The following is an 18,680-nucleotide window of genomic DNA, read 5'->3' as shown; positions in this document are numbered from 1 at the left end:
AACAAAACAAACAACTAAACAAAAACAGGCAGAAACCTTTTTTGTTTGTTGTAAATTACCCAGGAAACATCACCCCTTGGTGAAGGATGTGCATATATAAAGTTAAAGCAACTTAAAGCCATGCAAACTGGAAAGCAAAGGAACATAAAAAAAACTGACAATAATAAATAAAGAGCTAAAGGTTACATGCTCTCTTCATACGTAACAGTATAGAGCCTGTTTTGGCAGGCAGGTATTCATTAAGTAATACTTCAAACCTCCACAAGGTGGCACTGCAGTAGAGAAAATGTAAAAGGAAGAAGATAAAGTATTCCTTAAAGAATGATTTAAACTGAGCCACACAACAAGGAGGATGATTATGCAATGCCCTGACGCCGACACCGATTCGGATCTGAAAAGTAAAACTTGATTATAAAGTTAAGCAATATGATTGACGATACAGACAATAGATCCTAACACTTAAAATCCAACGATGCAGAGCACCCCAAAGATGAAGCCGGTCGAGTGTTTACACAGTCAATATTTGTAGTGTAAATTTTTGTTCAGCTTCCGTTCGACTACATGTTCAACCGCAGCTTCATCCCTGAAAATTAAATACTTCAAATGGAAAACAGATATGGATTTTGTTAGAAAATGCAAACTTCTCCTACTTCAATCAAAAAGTGGGATATGCTTCCTTTCAGTTTCTACTTAGGCTGGGTGATATGTTTAAAAATCAAGTACACGTGCAGTGAAATGTATTCCACTGTTATACTAGACTGTCCTTATTAGACATATTTGACACCCAGCCCTCACAGCAAAGTCGTAAAACTACCAAAGCAGGTGTGAGTAAGCACTGTTGACAGTGGTGACAACATATTCGCGGGAAATTAACATGAAAAGCAAAAGGGTGTCAAAGAAACACGCATGCAGATCATAAGACGACATGTGCAGACAGGTGAGCTTGGTCAACTGGTTTCTTATCCATTGCCAGGCTACAAGTGACTGTGGGAAAGAACAGGATTACCCAACCATCATTATTCACTCTCAGTCGTTGCATCACTTCTCAAGTATTATCTCTCTCTGTCAGACAGGACTCCTATTTTTTCTTCATGAGGTGTGTAAGACTGCATGAATGTAATGTGTTGAGAGGTGTTTATTATAATCCTCATGAGGGGATTACACGCCGTGCTGCAGTTAATCTTGGTTGTCTAGTGGAGATGGGAACTACACGAAACACAACACATACTTGCACAGATTAAGAATGGAAGTCGGGCAAACTTCCTTTTCCACACCCTATTCCTTTTCTCCCATATTAAGCCCCCAAACACTCAATATGCAGCTTCAACAGCTTCAGAATGATAATCACAAAAGGCCTTTCAGGTATCACAGTAAAAAGTAGGCCAGAACCAGGATGTAAGGCCTCCTCCTGTGCTATTTTTGGAATAGGGGGGGATGGCTAAATAAATAGAGGAAGGAAGGAAAAGTGGCTATCATGTGAGGGGAAGAAAATATGGCAAACACAATAAAGCAAAGCTCCCAAAAAAAAAAAGCAGTCTGCGCGGATGCTCAAAGCCACGACGGGGCTTCAAATATTCAATAAGTTAACACTCAAAAAGACAAGTGTGCATGGCATCAAAGCACGGAGGTCAGTATATAAACAAAAGGCAAACCAACACACACTTGAAGGACAGGACCAACACAGTCAAAACCCAGCCTCGTAACAGCTGCAGCAAGGCCGAACACTCGTTCCAGGGTTCAACTTCACTTGCTTCAATCCCACTCAAACAAAAAGGTAATGAAAGAGTCTAACAACAAATAAGGCATTTCAAAGGGAGAAAATATACGTGTAGTGTAAACAAAGTTTTTTACGCAAGCATACATGAAATATCATGAAGATATTTCTGCCAGACGCTGGAGCAGAGTGGAGAAGCCAGCTGCCTGCTGGGAGAGCTCGGCGACGCGGTCCACCATCTCCTGAGTGGCGGATACCGACGGGTAGTTTTGCGCTGCTCCCTTTGTTGCCACGACAACGGACTTCAAGGCCTGGCATAGTCGTCCCCCCGAGGTTGTGATCTGAAGTAGAGAAAAGAGTTAATAACTGAATTATTACACAGCTTTGATCAATTTTCAACTGCAAAAGCATTTTTTGTCTTCCAGGCTACATATCATGTCTCGCAGAGGGCCTTTCTCTACATACCTTGGCCCTGAGGTCGGCAGAGCTGAGAAGGCGGGACAGCGTGTCCCCGATGAACACCAGCTTGTGCGCCGTCACAATGAGACTCTTCCCTCTGGCGACGAAGATGCGCGGAGGTTGGTTGCCCTGAACGCTGCTGAAGAGCACATCGATGGCGTCGGCCAGGCAGGAGAGGTGAGCGAGGCTCTGAGAGGAGTAAAAGGAAAGCAGCTCCGAATCCTCCAGGGAGAGGGACACCGGGAGGGGGGTTTGGTTCAACTGCATGAGGAAAGATGAAAACAAAGTATTTGTAAATGGAAGTTATGCTACAGCATCAAAAAGTAAACAAAGTTCTCTACTTTTGGACAAATCCAGATATGTGAAGACGTTGCATGTGCTATGGGATATTACAACGGTAACTTTCCTCTGTTTTCTGATCATTTATGGAGCAAATGATTAATAGAGAAAATAACTGACATTTGAGTCACAGCCCGAATTTTAAACAACCATTTATCCAACTCCTGAATATCAGTGCTTCCTCATGTAAACATACCAGAAGCAGAAAAAAACAACTTTGATAGAGTACATTTTTGCGGCGTAACTAACAGCTGCATTGGCGGCAGGAAAAAATAACAATTTTGAAAGTAATAAGTGAGGTATGCTTTGGAAAACGGTTATTAGTATCCTAAAATGCGCCCAAACGGGAAAAACCACTTGAACTGCACAAGCTGCACCTTCTCAGTGATGCAGAAGTTTTATGACTATGTCGACGAAATGCAAAACATGTGCAGTCAACTCTCTTTCTGTTGAGACACTAAACTTAGCAAGAGAAAGTCGGGCACAAACACATATATAGCACGTCAGCCAAGTGCCACTGTTGAAAGAATTACTGTGCTTTTCTGTCACTTATTGTCCGGCAGCCTCCAGTCTATGTGAGGCAAGACTGTTAAGATTTACAAGTGACCTCTTGTTGGTCATCTATGGCGCAACCGAGGAATCTAGCAAGGAGTAGAAGAAATGCAGAGTGATAAGAAAACATGACCTCAGTCTCAGGCAGCAGAAGGCAGAGCTGACTTAAGAGATAACACTAGACAATAGTTGACTGTAATCTGTGCTTATGTGTGTTTTTTCGAGCCTCCAGTTGTAGTCCTTGTTGTTGACTTCTCAGAAACAACGAACAAACGCTCTCACATAAACAACACACTCTACAAACATGGGTTCATATGATAGGTAGGTCAGGTAGTGTTGAGAAAGCATGTTAAGCGTAAGCTGAAAACGGGTTTGGACTACATCGGTAGCCAAAGAGCTGCTGCAAACTGGATTAATGAGTCACAGTGCTCATTAGTAAACAGAGTGCACTGTGAACACAGAGTGAATCAATGACTTATCTGTGTAGACTTGCTGTGTGTGGTTCTGTACAACAAAAACTCTCTTAGCATGACAGCCTGCGGACTGCAGGAGTGGAGGACTGTGTGCAGAGGAAGAGACTCACCCTCAGCTCTGCAGTGATAGTTTGTCCGTTCTCGGTCAGGCTGTCAGGAGGCGGCTCAGGTTTACCCTAGTGTGGGAGGGAGAGAGGAGTCGAGCATGTTTACAGACACATTTAGCAGCCATGTTTGTACTGTAACCATGACACAACGTGATGTGTTGAAGCACAAAAAACACTTGTCGTCTAGGGAGGATAGAAAATGTGTTTCTAGAAGATTTCTGTGTATGTAAGCTTATAACTAACATTTCGCAATTGAAAAACAGAAGCGAGTGCTGACAACAGGCGTGTCTTCTCATGCTGTTACTACAGTATTGTCATCGCTGGCTGGCACCTCACCGCGAGACCTACAAAAAATGTGACGTTTTAAAATCTGAGAGGATGCTGTAAACTCACTATAAACAGGAACATACCCTATTTTTTTCCTGATAGTGCTCGATAGTGTACAACAAATCTGTGTTGGAAAACAGTGGGCAGAGAGCTAGTTAGCAGTTACCAGTTAGCATCCAGTCGACAGCAGGGTCCTACAGGCCAATTGAGCCAAAAGCTATCAGCTAACAAAAATAAAAACACTGTTCAGAGGGACACAAAGCATTTAACAGTGAACTGCAGGTTTGGAGGTAAAAGTATAAATGCTAACACTTTTGACTAACAACTGTAAATGATAAAGTAAAGAAACAACATTTTGATTTTGGGACGGTTTATGTTTACTTCGAGATGGTTAAAAAAATAAAAGAAGTTTGGGGACGTGAAATAAGTTATTCTGGAGCCGAGTGCTGGCTAACAATAAATTCATTTCATCATGACAACTGACCTGCAGCTTGACGTATCCAACACTGTCTCCAGTAGGTACTGGGGCAGGAATGGGAGTCAGGCCAATCCCTGCGTACTCATTGCTGGGGTCATCCTCTCCATCAACAGGGCCCACTGTCAGCGTCACAGTCGATGGAGTTGGAGGCAAGGGAAAAGCAGGCTGAGGGGTTGGGGGCAGTGGCCTCTCCTGGATCCAGCTACCTTTACGGGAGCCCATCCCACCCCCTGAAGACTTCCCGTCAGGCACGGGGAGCGCGGGCAATGGCCTGCGGGACAAGGAGTCTTGAGATGGCAGGCGGGGGCGGCCCTGAGCCTGCAAGAGGAGAGCGCTTTCCTCAAGGGAGCGTTGGACCAGCGTCAAGAGCCCTTCAGATGGAGGAGCATTTCCAACAGCAGAAAGCGCTGGCAGGAGGTCCGATAAGCGAGCCCATGCCTGCTGAAGAGGCGGCGGAGGATCATCCGAGTGACTGGCTTTCCAGGTCGACAGGATTTCAGCCAGCGAAGTGGCCAGATCCCGCGACGACAGAGTGGAGGCCGAGCAGGAGACTGTGCTCAGCACCGAATGGACGAGGCTGGAAAGCGAGGCTCTCCACTGCACATCGCCTGAACCGTTACTAGAGACGGAGAGGCGGCGAGTAGAGGTGGAGGAGGATGACAAAGAGTGAGGGAGGACTTCGACAGTCAAAGCAGGCATGTCATAGATGCCACAGTCAGGCTCAGAGGAGTCCCGCTTATGACTTCCGCCACTGGCTCGTTTCTCGTGTCCGGGGACACGATAGACCTGTCCAACCTGGGACGCATCCTCAGTAGAGAGGCTGGTGGTGGACTCCCCTGGGCCCAGAGGCACACCTGGAAGTGTGGGGACACTGTATACATCGTCATCAACTTCATCAGGCTGGACATCTGATGTGCACATGTTCAGAGCGATAGTGGGGACATCATAGACCTACAAGTGGGGGAGAAGACAGAAGGAATGTTTTGAAATGTGCATTGTGTGTACAGAGGGTCATTGCTTCAACAGCTACATGCAAAAGCAGTGAGTCTGCAGTCCACACACAGTAATTGCAGGCAAAGAGGAAAAAATAATCCAACAGCTGGCAGACATATTCAAGCAACATTAAAGGGGAGACCACTGGGGGCAGGGTGCTGTGGTATGGCCTTGGCATGGCCATGACAGATGGGTGTGACTGGGAGAAAATAGCAGCAGCATTTGGACTGGATAGACAGGCTCACACAGCAGACAGAGACAGGTGTGGCCAAGCCTCGAAGGGGGGCAGGGACACAGACTGATGGTGGAATGTGGGAAGAAATGGTGACAGGGTGTTTGATAGTCATCTTTTGTTGGTGAAGCGCTTCACGTGTACAGACACGAATCCAACACAACGGTTTACCCCAGTTCCCAGCATTTTTTTTTTTTTTGTAAATCATAACTTTCACAAGGGTTGTGATTTCACTGTCACTTTCGATAAAGGAGAGCTTAATTATATGGATATCACATGCAGGAGCAAAACCCTCAGAAGACAGCACCAATGACAGTTCAAATCTGAACTCTTCAAACAACTACTTCTATGAAAATACACAAAATCAAAACTTTACGAGGTCAAAATCTGACCTGAAAAGATCAAAAACTTGTCAAAATGAACAAGCCAAGCATGTTATAAAAGCCATAATCTAAGAGGAAGTCCATTTTAAAAAAAAACACAATCACTTTTAAAGGAGGTTGGTTAAATAAAGATTCTTTACCTCTGTCTCAGAGTCAGCTTGTGGTGGGACACTGCGAGGGGTGTCATAGATGCCATCGTCCTCACCAAGGGCAGATGGGACTGGACGCTGCCACCTGCCACTGGGAGGGGTGTCATACACCTACCAAGGCAACGAACACAAAAACAAATTATGTTTGCAGGTCCTGGTCTCCCAAACTTTGTATTTTTTTCTGACATGCTTATGAAACATGCTGATCTACTACACTCAAAAACATTTTTTGGAGCAATTTAAATGTGTATAAACCTGCCAAAGAAACAATAATATGAACCAACAACTGCTTCAACAGTGGTACAGTAAGTGTAGTAGCCATCACAAACCTGATCATCAACAGGATCTGAGTAATCCTGATTTCCTTTTTTGTTCTGCACATTTCGGATTTTCTCCAGGCCATTGTTCATCCTTTCCTCCTTATTCTGGGGAGTTCCGCTCTGTTTGTCCACTTCTTGCTGCAGGCCTGCAGGAGTGACCTGAGCAGTGGGTTTGGGGACAGAATTAGAATCTGATGACAGTGCTGCTTGCTGTGCATCTTTCCTCGTAACTCCCCTCACCGGAGGTGCCGGTGGTGGAGGTTTGCGGGCAAAATTTGGTGATCCGGGAACCCTGATCTGTCCTGCTCTGACCAGCAAAGGGGAGCCCCGGTGACATGCCAGGCCGGGTTTGCCCCTGGTTGCAACAGGGTTGGGTGAAACTCCCTTGAGCAGAGGTCTGGGAGATGCTTGGGCTGTGGTTAATGGAGATGGGTGCTGATGGGCCAAAACTGTGGCCGGAGTCCTGTGAAGGCTTGCTCCCACAGCGGTGGGTGTCTGGTACATCCCGGGTGTGTCTTGGCTCACTTTGGGCTGGGGGCTGCCGGGTATTCCTCCCACGACAGAGGGGCCATTAGAGCAGACAGCTGGGGCCACAACTCCTCCTGTTGGGGATTGGTAAACATCGTCACCTGCGAGTGGGGTACCTTTGGGCACCAAGTAACAGTCGTCCAGGTGTCCTGTTGTTAGTGTTTCTCTAGGGACTAAATATGTAGTGTCATCTGGTTCATCAGCTGCCCTTGGCACTCCAGTGGGGGAGAGGTACACAGACTCTGAAGCCATGAGAGCTCCTGGCTGCCTGGCATGCTGAGCTGCTGAGGGCATGGGACTTACAGGAGTCTGATAAAGTGTTCCTGGCATTTCCGTGCCTCTTCCTCTCAGAGAGGGTGAGCGAGGACGTCCTGCCACCCCAATATCCCAGTCAGGTCTGGGCCGGGTGCCAGAGCTGGAGTGCGAGCGGGGGCGCCCACCCTCGACTCTGCGCAGCTCCCCAGGCCTCGAGGCTGCTGCGACTCCTCGTCCTTCACCCACGCCTGGCGGGGAGCGATACACTCCATCTATGTCCTCTGCACTGCTGCTGACAGCGGTCCGTGCCAGTGGGGAACCAGGCGACAGGTAGACCGAGTCCTCAACAGGGCCTGGGTTTGGGGCGGTTTGAAGGAGTCGAAGGCGGTTGGCAGGGGCAATTCCCTGCCTGCCGTGAAGGGAGCAGAGCCACCAGCCCGGCCCGCCACTCTGCTCCTGTTCAAGAACCATCAGGATGTCGCCCTTCCGGAAGGCCAGCTCCTCCGGGCTTTCTGCCGCGTTGTCGAACAGTGCCTTTGCCAATACCGTCTGAGAGAGAGGGCGAGACAAGAGTAGAAGTCATAAACACGGGCCCTCTTGTTCAGTAATGCGCACACACACACACACACACCAAATGAAAGTAGGTTTTAATCGACAGCCTAAACTCACACAAGCAAGTGTCTCACATTTGCACACCACAAACAAACAACTACATTGACACGGCAGTGCCAAGTCAGGAGCATAAAAAGGGTGATTGTTTGGAGCTGTTGAATGGAGAGTGAATAGGAGTGAATAGGGAAGATCTCGTAAAACGTCTGCATGGGAGAGCGAGGGGGGGAAGAGAGAGGATGGATGCACACCAAAATATTTAAAATGTAAAACCCAGGCATCATGACGAAATCAAAAATTCACAGCTGGGTCATTAAGCGTGAGGCAGAGTGAAAGAGGGGCACAGTCAGGGAGGATCAATGATCAAATGGACACAAGGGCTTAATGGTAATGAGGGAGATGAGAGGGAGGGGGAGGGGATGAGAGGCACATCTGTCCCTTGCTGTTTAGGCCTTAATTGCCAACCCAAAGCCAGGGAGTCAAGCCCCCTTTCATTTTCTATACCCACCCCCTGGGGACAGCTAGGCTCCATTGAGCCATGTGGGACCCCCTTAAAACAGTAATGGAGGCAATGAGGACAGTGATAAAACATACAGATAAGGTGGGAGATTATTAAATAGGTGAAAACAGTCAGCAACTAATGATTTTTTTTTAAATCAAGTTAGTTTATCTTACATTTGTCCATCAAAGTGGTATTATTGAAACCGGCATATGCAAATCCACACAAACAAAAGAGACAATTACTGTACTTACAGAGACAGACATCGTCGCTAAGTTCACAGTTATGTCTCAGAGAAACTATAACTCGAGTGTCCCGGTCAGTCTGGGTCATCCATCGAGATCAGCTGTGGATCTCATGGACGTGCTGGTCGCCAGAGACGCTCGGTGCAGAGGCACAGCTGGGTCTGGGCAGGACACATCTCCAAGTCCGGGCGCCTCGTCGTCTCAGCCTTCATAGGGATCCTGTGAATCCACGCACAAACGCTTTTCACGACTCACACATGACGTTCACCTCAACTCACTCGTTACGAGAGACATGTGAAGAAACAGCCAGGCAGGCAGGCAGGCAGGCAGCGGCAACACCTGTCTGGGATTTCCACGCCCAGTAACGTTACGTTGAATGCAGCCCGTTCAGCGAAAGCTAACGTTAGCTTAGCATCGCAGATAAATAAGCGGCGTGCACTCGCTATTAAAGATATCTCAAACAGTTGAGTGTGTAGTCGCTGCCTCGGCTAAATGATGATTCATTTGAACGTACGCTGGCAGGAGTAATGTTAGCAGTGTTGTCGCGGCCTAGCTGCTAACACTAGCTTGGTAGCGCTAGCTACGCTGGTTATCTTCATCGCCTTTCGCTGCTAACGCTATAGTTCAGTTCAAAACAACAATGGCACCGCCGGGTAAAACCGCTGAACGCCGACTTATTTACCAACCTACGTTAGCATCACAAAGCGGCCGTTATAAAACAATTACCTTGTTTTTTTTCCCTTTTCGCCGACAAACTTCACGTCGGCGCACGGTCTGTGATACGTGAAATCACTTCTTTTCAGGCGTGAAAATCTGTGGCCATCGGCGTTCAATCATCTTTGGCGATGACAACAAAATTCCCTCCGCCTCCTCGGAGGCTCACGCAGCCCGCTAATGTAACAGCGGAGGATGGGTGTCAGCGCCAGGCTTTAGACCGATCCGACAGCTGTGGAGTCGCGGAAGTATCCGCAGCCCGGAATGCACACGGCCTTTGTGATTGGCTCGTTTTTGCGGGTTGCGTTTATGGACCTCAGAATGTATCCGTTCACCAGAACACTGAGCTGTAAATTGAGAAATTTAACTAAATATGTGCCTCGTAGTGCGACTATCGTCACACGGTACAGCAAAAATCTAAATTAGCTAAACAAATGGCGTGATATTTTGGACGTGCAATTGAGTTTGAAAACAGCAAACTGCGTCGGGTGCTCACTGGATGCTTTTATTTTGACAGCTGGACTCCTACCCGGAAAATACTGACTGTAGCGACACATGAATCCTCGGCAGTCAAAGGTCCAGGCTGTAGACTTGAGAGTATTTCGACAAATCCTACTTATGTACAACCTCGTGTTCAGTTTCGCATGAACTGCAGGGTGAGATAATGCTTTACATCATACTTTCATGGTTGCATTAGTTGCCTATACAATGTAGTCCACTGTGTAAAAGCATAAACTTGCATAAAGTTGTCTGCCTCTGTAAATACACCGATCAAGTGTTTCATTAATGTTTTTCCTTCATCGCGGATAAATAGCTGCATTATTAGTTTAAGTGAATGATGAAAAAGTGGGTGTCAACTTAAGTTATATCCCTCGAGATTCAGCTTGTGCACCACTCATGTCAGTTCAGATGACCTCTGCCCTAGTTACCCAGTGTTTTCATAAAGTCCTCTGTCCATAGGTGATGTTGAGGAGTGTATTCAGGTGCCTTAGGATCAATCCTGTTGCTGGCCAAAGGAGTATGTCTCAAAGCAGTCTTGCTGGGAAGGTAGCCATAGTCACTGCCTCCACAGATGGGTAAGAATGACATGATTGACTTTTGTCTACACTGCCCTCCCTAAAGGAACAAGCATATATTGACATATACTTAAAAATATTATAAGGAGTCCACATATTTGACTATACATGCCAACATATTGTCATTTTGCATTGAATATATGACAAAATATAATGAATTTACATTTTGATAATTCATTTTTAATACATACTGACTGATGTGAACCAAAAAACTATCATCACTTAAAGGTGCACTATGTGTTTTGGGGAAGAAAATGTAATCAGAGGGGAAAGATCTTCATTGACTGATTTGTTATGTCTAAACAAACTAAATAAACAAACATGATCAAAATATTGTCATAACACTGTTTAATTGCTACAAATAATTTTAAAAAAAACAGAGAATTTGAATATATTAGATCTACATATATATAAGACATGTTTCTGTTGCATAATGCCTAAAATACAGAGACCAGTAACTCAAAAATTGGCTTTGGAAATAGTTATCTGCTGTCCTGATGAAACAGCACATTCCTTTCGCTGATATATAATCTGCTCTAGTTCGGGATCCTCAACTTTGCACTAACTGAACTGTCACTGCAACACATATTCACCTTATTGATCTCATGTAAAACAGCTACAACACACTGATGATAATATTGAGTTGTTACACACTTGATCCCTTGCTGAGTGCTTCCTCTCCTCCTCAGAATCGGTCTAGCTGCCGCTCAGGCTCTGGGAAAGCGAGGAGCCCACGTGGTGGTGAGCAGCCGGCGGCAGGCCAACGTGGACAAGGCCGTGGCGCTGCTGCAGAGCCAGAGCATCCAAGTGACTGGCACCACCTGTAATGTCGGCAAGGGAGAAGACAGAGAGAAACTGGTTCAAATGGTGACTGTTTTTTTCATTTTAGCAACGCCGATTATATGGATCTCATACAAGATTTGACTTCAAAGCACTATAATAGTCTCGTTGTGTGTTTGGAATAGACTCTGGATCAGTGCGGGGGGATTGATATCCTGGTGTCCAACGCAGCGGTCAACCCGTTCTTTGGAAACATCATGGACTCCACAGAGGACGTCTGGGACAAGGTACACACAACAAATAAAGTCCCAGCTCTCATTATAAAGCAAAAGTCCGAAAAAATATTAAGAATTATTACAATTCTTCCTCCTCCTTTCATTTATTCGGATACAGGATCATTTATCAGATCATTTTAACACTGAATATTTCTTTCCAGATTCTGGCTGTAAATGTGAAATCAGCCTTCCTCATGACTAAGTTGGTGGCGCCTCATATGGAGAAGAGGGGGTGAGAGACAAATAATTTGGGAAAAATGGACCTAAACACTATAAAACCGTCCACTGTATATTTGATGCATCTGTATTTTTCTTTTAGAGGGGGAAATGTAGTGTTTGTGTCATCTGTGGCTGGATACCAACCAATGCAGGTCAGTGAGAGTATACGCAGAACGATTATCCTCAACATATTTATATTAAGATAAATAGGAGCAGGGTTAATTTAGCTCCTTAATTCCCACCAAACCTTTGCAAATGACAGGCTTTAATAAAGACAAATTGCGCCAAGGCATTTGAAAAAGATGCATATTTTACTTGTTAACCTTCATTTACCGTTGCATAGTAATAGCTATATGTGAAATAGTGCGGTTTTGGCTTCATCACACAGAATTAATATCAACACAAGACAGGAAACAACATTGCAACATGACTTTAAAATACTAAAATACAATTATATCCAACAGCTACAAGCTATAGAAATGATATTCAGAAATATTATCTTTTCCATAACTGAATATTTCCATCTCTGCAGGCCCTGGGTCCTTACAGCGTGAGTAAGACAGCGCTGCTGGGTCTGACCCGGGCGCTGGCTCCTGAGCTGGCTCACAGTAACATCAGAGTGAACTGCGTGGCCCCCGGAGTCATCAAGACCCGCTTCAGCCAGGCGGTGAGGAATGAAAACACACAGTCCACTCCTCGGATCCCTTTATTTACATCTTGGGGATGTATTTTGTTGAATTACATTTCACGTCATGTTTTTCTTTGTTAATTCACTCAGTTATGGCAGAATGAAGACGTCATGGACGAGTTCAAAAGGCAGCTCAGCATTAAAAGGTACAGCTCATACTCAAGTTTGTCACGAATATACCATAGTATTCACAAATATATGAATACAATTCCTTCATCTTTCCCTTCAGAGTTGGAGAGCCCGAGGAAATTGGTGGAGTGATCGCCTTCTTGTGCTCTGACGAGGCTTCCTACATCACAGGGGAGACCATCACAGTGACTGGAGGGATAGGCTGTCGACTCTGAATTTCAAACTTGCACTTAAATGTGTGTGTTCCTGTGTAGATATATGTCTTGATTTTGTTTTTATTACTTCTGCCATTCATCTGAATAATGCTTGAGAAACTTTAAAGAACCCATTATATAGAAAGTGAGATTACAGTGTGCCTAGGTGCTGTATAAATACTGTGCAAGTATCAAAACACTCAGTCCACAGAGAAATGCCAACAGCCCAGATTCACAAATTGTGTCTTTAAACAAGCTGTCAGGACATCCACGAGGTTGTGATGTCACAACTATAGAGTCATCTACAAAAACACTGTCGCAGGTGATGCTGAAACATGGTGGACTGTTCCTGCTCAGGCTTGTGAGAGCTGACCAATCAGAGCACACTGGACTTTTCATTGGGGGGGTCCTTAAAGAGACAGGCAATAAAAATAATGAATAATAATAATGGGATAATGTGTTATTTGAACATTTAAGTGTGTAGACATTTTCTAATCCATTAATGAACATAATGTGGGACATTTCAATGTGAGCTACTTTTTAAGTTCTGATAAGTTTATGCTACCCTGTGAATTTCTGCGATAAGATTTCTAATAAAGATACGAACATTTATACAAACACGGACAATTTCAATTTCTAAATAAATGGGAAGGTTTTCAGCAGTGTTTTGACAGAAAATTTCGATTTAGTTTAGTTCATAGACTCAGGTGCCAATTCGTTTGTCATATTTGGGGAGATTACTATTAAAAAAGTAATTTAAGATAACATTTAGGGTTACATCTATCATATTACTGTCAACGAATAAAAAAATGTTGGTGGGGGATTGTCATTGAGACATGTTGGCGGTTGATATTAGATGAATGTTCAAGCACATAAAAAACATGATCACACTTCATTAGTCGAACACCAGGAGCAGTTCACTTTAATAATTTGCCATTATCTATGTAAGACAAGTTAAAATACACTTTAACATGGTGAATAAAAGGAAAATAATGCACATATTTTCATACACAATATAACTGCAACATCAAAAAACTTTATTAACTAAGCATATCATATTGTGGGCTTAAAATGTTTAAAAAAGAAAATACATCTGACTATTTACAAACAAACAATCTATAAAGTAACAGTTTAAAATAACATTTTAGTTGCATGCCAGTGCCCATAATCAGTGGCAATGCATTTCAGGGCTTATTTTCCATGATGACCACTTATTTAAGTTTAACTCAACTGAACCCAACCACCACCCCCCCACCCCTTCTAGTTGGTGGCGAAAACCAACGTAGCCCCAGTCAAAGTCCTCTGGCGTTTTTTGGACATCAAACTAGGTGTCGAAAAATCCATTTCATCATCTGCGTTTGATGCCAGCAGACGACAGGTCCCGCCGAGTCATCCCAGGTTTAAAGTACTCCCTCAGAGTGGGGACATAAGTGCCATGTTTGGTCTTGTAATAGCGCTTCATAAACAGCTGAGGGAGACAGAGTCGGTTAGGAAACACTGGTGACAGAGCAAATTGGCCACAGTAACCCTATTTTCACACATTTTGAGGATACATACTCTGACTTTGAAGTTCTTTGTCGCCTCATCCTCTGAATCAGCTACGTATTCTTCACTCTCTCCTGGGAGGGCCGAGGTCTCTAAATACAAAAGTAAACACAGTCAAACTTAACCCTCAGCAGATGATTTTTCCCTTGTGCTAATTCCCTGCATTCAATTTACATGATTTAATTCACCTGTGTTACTCCTTTGCTGAGCGGGAGAGCTGCTTATACTTGGTAACACAGGATGATTTCTGTCAATGAGAAAGGAGAAAGTCATAGTTTCATTAGCTGGTAAATTACTAAGATGCCTACTGATCTGCTTTATAATTTTAAGTCTAAAGACAGCAGTGAAACATTGAAATGTAATCTAAATGATGAAGTTCTTTCTACTGCCTGCATGTTTTAAAGGGCACTATATATATCTCACAGAGACAGGAAAAACAAATGAAAGCAGAAAACATTTAAATAAATCAATTGTTTTTATTGTATTTGTACTGTTAGTACAAGTGTCAACAACCTATAATGTAACTTTCTCCATTTATTTGATTTAAAAGACATTTCATATGAAACAAAATATACAATATACAAAATATATATAGTATAATTTTGTCCAAATATGCAAACATTTTTACTACAGTGATCGCTGGTTTAAAACTTTAAGATACAGAAATCCAAAGACATAATGTAATTTAGCAGGTTTTCAAAGGGTTATCTCCACCATTTTAAACATTTGTCAGGTTTTGGGGAGTAGTACTGCGTATGTGAAAAATTGTGTATAAGCCTTATATGGCTCCAGAGGAAGCTGCATGTAATCTGATGAATTGCCTCCAGCGGCTGAGTTGCATTGTGGGTAACGTAGGCACCAGGTTTTGAAAAGCAGTCCACTGGTCTACCATTGCACTCCTCGAACACTGACGGAAATTGATGCAGCAGAACCAGAGATATCACCTTTTTAACCATTTGTTTTTCAAAATTGAGCACCTACATTACCCACAATGCAATTTAGCCACTGAGTGAAATCACTGGAGGCAATTTATCAGATTAAATTCAGCTTCCTCTGGAGCCACAAACGACTTAATTGTATTTTTTTTCACATATGCAGTAATACTCCCAAAGGCGTGTAAACACACTTTAATGGGTTAAATTGGGATGAACCCTTTGACAACAAACTTTACAGGGCATGCTTTACACCATGCGTACAGTATTTCCATGTCTCTTACTCTTTGTCGTCCAGGCCAGTATAATCCAGGTCAGGCTTTTGTGGTTGGTTGCTCGTGCTTGGAGCTTTGACCGGCGGCTTCCTCCTCTTATTCTGCGGTTTCACATAAAAAGATTTTCCTCCACTACCACTCCTGTTAGCGCTAGCAGAAGTCACTGACAGTTTTTGAAGAACAACTTTGGGTTGGCTGCTCAGACAAGACATAAAAATGGAGCAGAGGGATGGATCCTCGGGCAGGTGCAGCATCTTGACACCCAGCTGGGTCATACAGTTTTCCAGGACTGCTCTGTTACACTTACCGTTTCTTGTCGTTTTTGCTTCGTCATCTTTGTTCTCATTTCTCCCCTGGCGATCTGGCCCCTGCCTTAGCCTGCTTACTCCACTTCTCTGACTTGTCCTCTTGTGCCCAGATCCGATAATGCCTAAAACCTCTTCCTCCTCATCAGATTCACTTCTGTCAGCTTGCTTGCGTTTCATTCCACTGCTTCTTTTTGAAGCTTTCCTCTCCTCTTCCACTTGTTCTCCGTCGTCTTTCACTCCATCAACTTTGGGGGTTTGTCTCGGTTTAATCAGAGTGAATTTTGAGTTTTCTTTTGTTGCATCCTCACCTCTCTGTGTCCTTTTTTTGGCAGAGATCATAACCGGTACCTCCTCATTAGATATTAATCCAATAACAGGTGTAACAAATGGTGCTTCGTCGCTTGCCTGTGTGCCATTGGACTGGTCTGCAGCAGGATTTTTGGTACCCGTTGATTGATTAGAAGGTACTCTTCCAGAGGGTGGCAGAGAGAGGGAAGCCAGGATGGAGTCACCCATGTTTGGAGGAAGGGATGCTGTAAAAAGACAAGTATTAACATGGATCTTCATCAAGTCAGTCGCTCTAGGAAAAAGCTAAGAAGTGATATAGTTCTACCTGCAGCCTCCAGATGACCCAGACAGGTTTGATGCTCAAGGAGTATCTTCAGGAGCTGCGGCTGGGTGGCTGCATGTGCACACTCCTCCAGGACAGGGGGGGCATCACTGAGCCATGACACAGTCTAGGGACAAATTATTATTATCAATCCGGTTTCTTTCAAGGTTTTATTAGCTTCAAGTCGTTTTTAGACGATTATTTTGTAAAAACAAAAGGACCCACTACCTGAGCGAGGCTGGGAACTGGAAGCAACTGGTCCAGTCGAATTAAAAACTCCCACAGCAGCTTCTCCAGTTCCTGATCAAACTTTGGACCGTAATCAACAAGAAACTCCTCCTGCCAGGAGAGAAAGTAAGAATTGTAGGCCAAGCCATGCCTGTGCACATCAGCTGATAATGATCACAGCAGAGACTGGAATCTGCAGTTGCTACTGCTGCTGTGTGATGACCAACAAACAAAAATAGCAGAGGGACTCACCTTGAAGAAGTGCTCTCTCTCTGCTGGGTCCGTTAGCAGTATGTGAACCAATGAATGGAAACTTTCCACCGTTTTCAGAATTTTTACGTCCCTCCTCTAGGAAACGAAATAGCAAATCCATACAGATTTTAAGAAAGTTCACAATCCTCAGGAATGCACACACATATATAAACAGTATATACAACTTCTCAGTGACGGCACATATCGATACACATCACTAATGATTTTGTTTCCTCACAGACCAGGTAACCTCCACCCCTTGGTTTAAATACCTTAAGACATTTTTATATCATCAGTATCAAGGTAAGGAGTCAAAAATACTGTGATGTTTAATTCTGTAATCAACTCCAAGCTTTGGTGCTGGTTGTAATGCAGCAATGTGCCGATGAACATAAAAAGAGTTTGCAGTTTTTGTTTGGTACAAGAGCCTACAATCTGATTACAGTAACAAAAATTGCAATGAGCATCAGATCTTATTTACCACTGTAGGAGCAGAGGGGGATGACAGGGCAGCCGGAGCATGGAGCCTTTCCAGATGTGGCTTAATCACCTTTTCATCTGGCTGTTCACAGCACAGCTCCAGGATTAACTGAAAAGAAGTATGGGTAGAGTCAAAAACATATAGGGTAACAATGCATATATCAAAAGGGAAGATAGTCCACTCTACACTGAGATAGGAGAGGAAGATAGAAGAGAGTGGGAGCATGGGGGTTACGCACTCACCCGTCCTCTCAGCCCCAGTACCAGCTTGCCCTGGTGCCTCACGGTGAGCAGCCCGGGGACAGTCTCGCAGGCTGATGTCACAAATTCCTCCACGACCCCATATTGCATCACGTCCCTCTGCTTCATCACCTTCCAGAGGGCTGCTGAGACCAGACGCACAGGCGGGGCCAGGAGCTGAAGTGCAGCAAAAGGGAGGCTGGCATCTGTGCAGGAGACAAAGCCTGGTTCATTCATAGCAACTATGAAACGTGACTATATCACGCAGGGTTGAGATTCTACTGCTTTTATCTCCATGGATGAACATTTCCAATGTTGTTATTGATCAGTGATGCTATATTGCAGGAGTCTCCCATCTGCTACATTGATTGATCTACCCCTCTGTGTCTGCTGTGGTGGTGATGTCGTATGAGTCCACTGACAGTCACAGCTGCCTGGTTTAACAATTCAACCAACTTAAATCATACCCACTATACAATATACGACGAAAACAGTTCCAGTTTGTCGAAATTAAACATTTAGGTGCAGTTTAAACCTAATCCCAGCTATTACAACTCACCATTTTCCTTGGGTTTTCTTGTGGCCATTCCCCTCAGTCAGTCAGTCAGCTAAGCTAAGGGGGGTTAGATTACCAGAATTTGACGTTAGCAGCGTTAGCCTAGCAACTTAGACAAGACTGCTACCCGAGTAAGCTTCAAAGGCGGAACTGGCAGTTTACCCAGGCAAGGTTATTTAGGAAATACTGCTGAGACGATGTTTACTAGCTCCGGTGATGCCTGGAAATTCCTATCGATAAACACCAGTATGGCTTCAGTTGTTTACCCGTCAGAGGAAACAAAGCTAGCAACACTTCTACCAAAACTTCTGCTTCTCATCCTCCCGCCTTCACTGAAATAACATGTCATTCGCTCAAAACATCCCTTCGGTTGTGCCGAATTGGCGGTGCTTCGCGCATTTGGGCTAAAACACAGCGGTTCGACCGTGAAACTCCGCCCGCGCGCACAGCGGAATATTGAAAAAGAAGCGCGGCCGGTGTTGTTTCCAGGATATGACGTAGCAGACCCGCCAGCCGT

The 18,680-nt window shown here is 44.4% G+C and overlaps 3 protein-coding genes across 3 annotated transcripts; 1 reads left to right on the top strand and 2 right to left on the bottom strand.

Moving 5' to 3' along the window:
* Nucleotide 1: 1 nt before the first annotated feature.
* On the bottom strand, nucleotides 2–9,589 carry efs (embryonal Fyn-associated substrate). Its single transcript, XM_084344622.1, has 8 exons — nucleotides 9,389–9,589; nucleotides 8,672–8,881; nucleotides 6,536–7,858; nucleotides 6,198–6,317; nucleotides 4,456–5,400; nucleotides 3,648–3,713; nucleotides 2,180–2,434; nucleotides 2–2,055 (listed from the first exon to the last, which is right to left on the bottom strand). Exons 2-8 carry the CDS (start codon nucleotides 8,681–8,683, stop codon nucleotides 1,870–1,872), a joined length of 2,907 nt encoding a protein of 968 aa, XP_084200748.1. The 5' UTR covers nucleotides 8,684–8,881; nucleotides 9,389–9,589; the 3' UTR covers nucleotides 2–1,869.
* A 186-nt stretch (nucleotides 9,590–9,775) lies between these two features.
* dhrs4 (dehydrogenase/reductase (SDR family) member 4) lies at nucleotides 9,776–13,355 on the top strand. The gene is made up of 9 exons (XM_084343800.1): nucleotides 9,776–10,032; nucleotides 10,337–10,452; nucleotides 11,142–11,319; nucleotides 11,418–11,519; nucleotides 11,669–11,739; nucleotides 11,827–11,878; nucleotides 12,259–12,393; nucleotides 12,505–12,560; nucleotides 12,644–13,355. Exons 1-9 carry the CDS (start codon nucleotides 10,021–10,023, stop codon nucleotides 12,756–12,758), a joined length of 837 nt encoding a protein of 278 aa, XP_084199926.1. The 5' UTR covers nucleotides 9,776–10,020; the 3' UTR covers nucleotides 12,759–13,355.
* Nucleotides 13,356–13,632: 277 nt separating this feature from the next.
* On the bottom strand, nucleotides 13,633–18,574 carry tinf2 (TERF1 (TRF1)-interacting nuclear factor 2). The gene is made up of 10 exons (XM_084344236.1): nucleotides 18,167–18,574; nucleotides 17,611–17,813; nucleotides 17,369–17,476; nucleotides 16,888–16,983; nucleotides 16,636–16,746; nucleotides 16,411–16,534; nucleotides 15,499–16,330; nucleotides 14,471–14,529; nucleotides 14,295–14,374; nucleotides 13,633–14,205 (listed from the first exon to the last, which is right to left on the bottom strand). The coding sequence occupies exons 1-10, from the start codon at nucleotides 18,192–18,194 to the stop codon at nucleotides 14,086–14,088; spliced, it is 1,761 nt and encodes a 586-aa protein (XP_084200362.1). The 5' UTR covers nucleotides 18,195–18,574; the 3' UTR covers nucleotides 13,633–14,085.
* Between the last annotated feature and the right edge of the window lie 106 nt (nucleotides 18,575–18,680).

Source organism: Pagrus pagrus (assembly GCF_965226575.1).
Source record: "Pagrus pagrus genome assembly, chromosome: 22".
Lineage (NCBI taxonomy): Eukaryota > Metazoa > Chordata > Actinopteri > Spariformes > Sparidae > Pagrus > Pagrus pagrus.
The sequence above is the reverse complement of the archived record's forward strand: the minus strand, read 5'-3'. Positions and strand labels throughout refer to the sequence as shown.

Excerpts from the sequence above, each read along its gene's own strand:
- efs (XM_084344622.1), bottom strand. Across the intron at positions 6,318-6,535 it reads CAGATCCTGTTGATGATCAG|GTGTATGACACCCCTCCCAG; the intron begins GTTTGTGATGGC and ends TTGCCTTGGTAG. Across the intron at positions 5,401-6,197 it reads AAGCTGACTCTGAGACAGAG|GTCTATGATGTCCCCACTAT; the intron begins GTAAAGAATCTT and ends CCCCACTTGTAG.
- dhrs4 (XM_084343800.1), top strand. Across the intron at positions 11,320-11,417 it reads GAGAGAAACTGGTTCAAATG|ACTCTGGATCAGTGCGGGGG; the intron begins GTGACTGTTTTT and ends TGTTTGGAATAG. Across the intron at positions 11,520-11,668 it reads CAGAGGACGTCTGGGACAAG|ATTCTGGCTGTAAATGTGAA; the intron begins GTACACACAACA and ends ATTTCTTTCCAG.
- tinf2 (XM_084344236.1), bottom strand. The coding sequence starts at position 18,194 with ATGGCCACAAGAAAACCCAAGGAAAATG. Across the intron at positions 16,984-17,368 it reads CCCCCTCTGCTCCTACAGTG|AGGAGGGACGTAAAAATTCT; the intron begins GTAAATAAGATC and ends TTCGTTTCCTAG. Across the intron at positions 14,206-14,294 it reads CAAAGAACTTCAAAGTCAGA|CTGTTTATGAAGCGCTATTA; the intron begins GTATGTATCCTC and ends TGTCTCCCTCAG.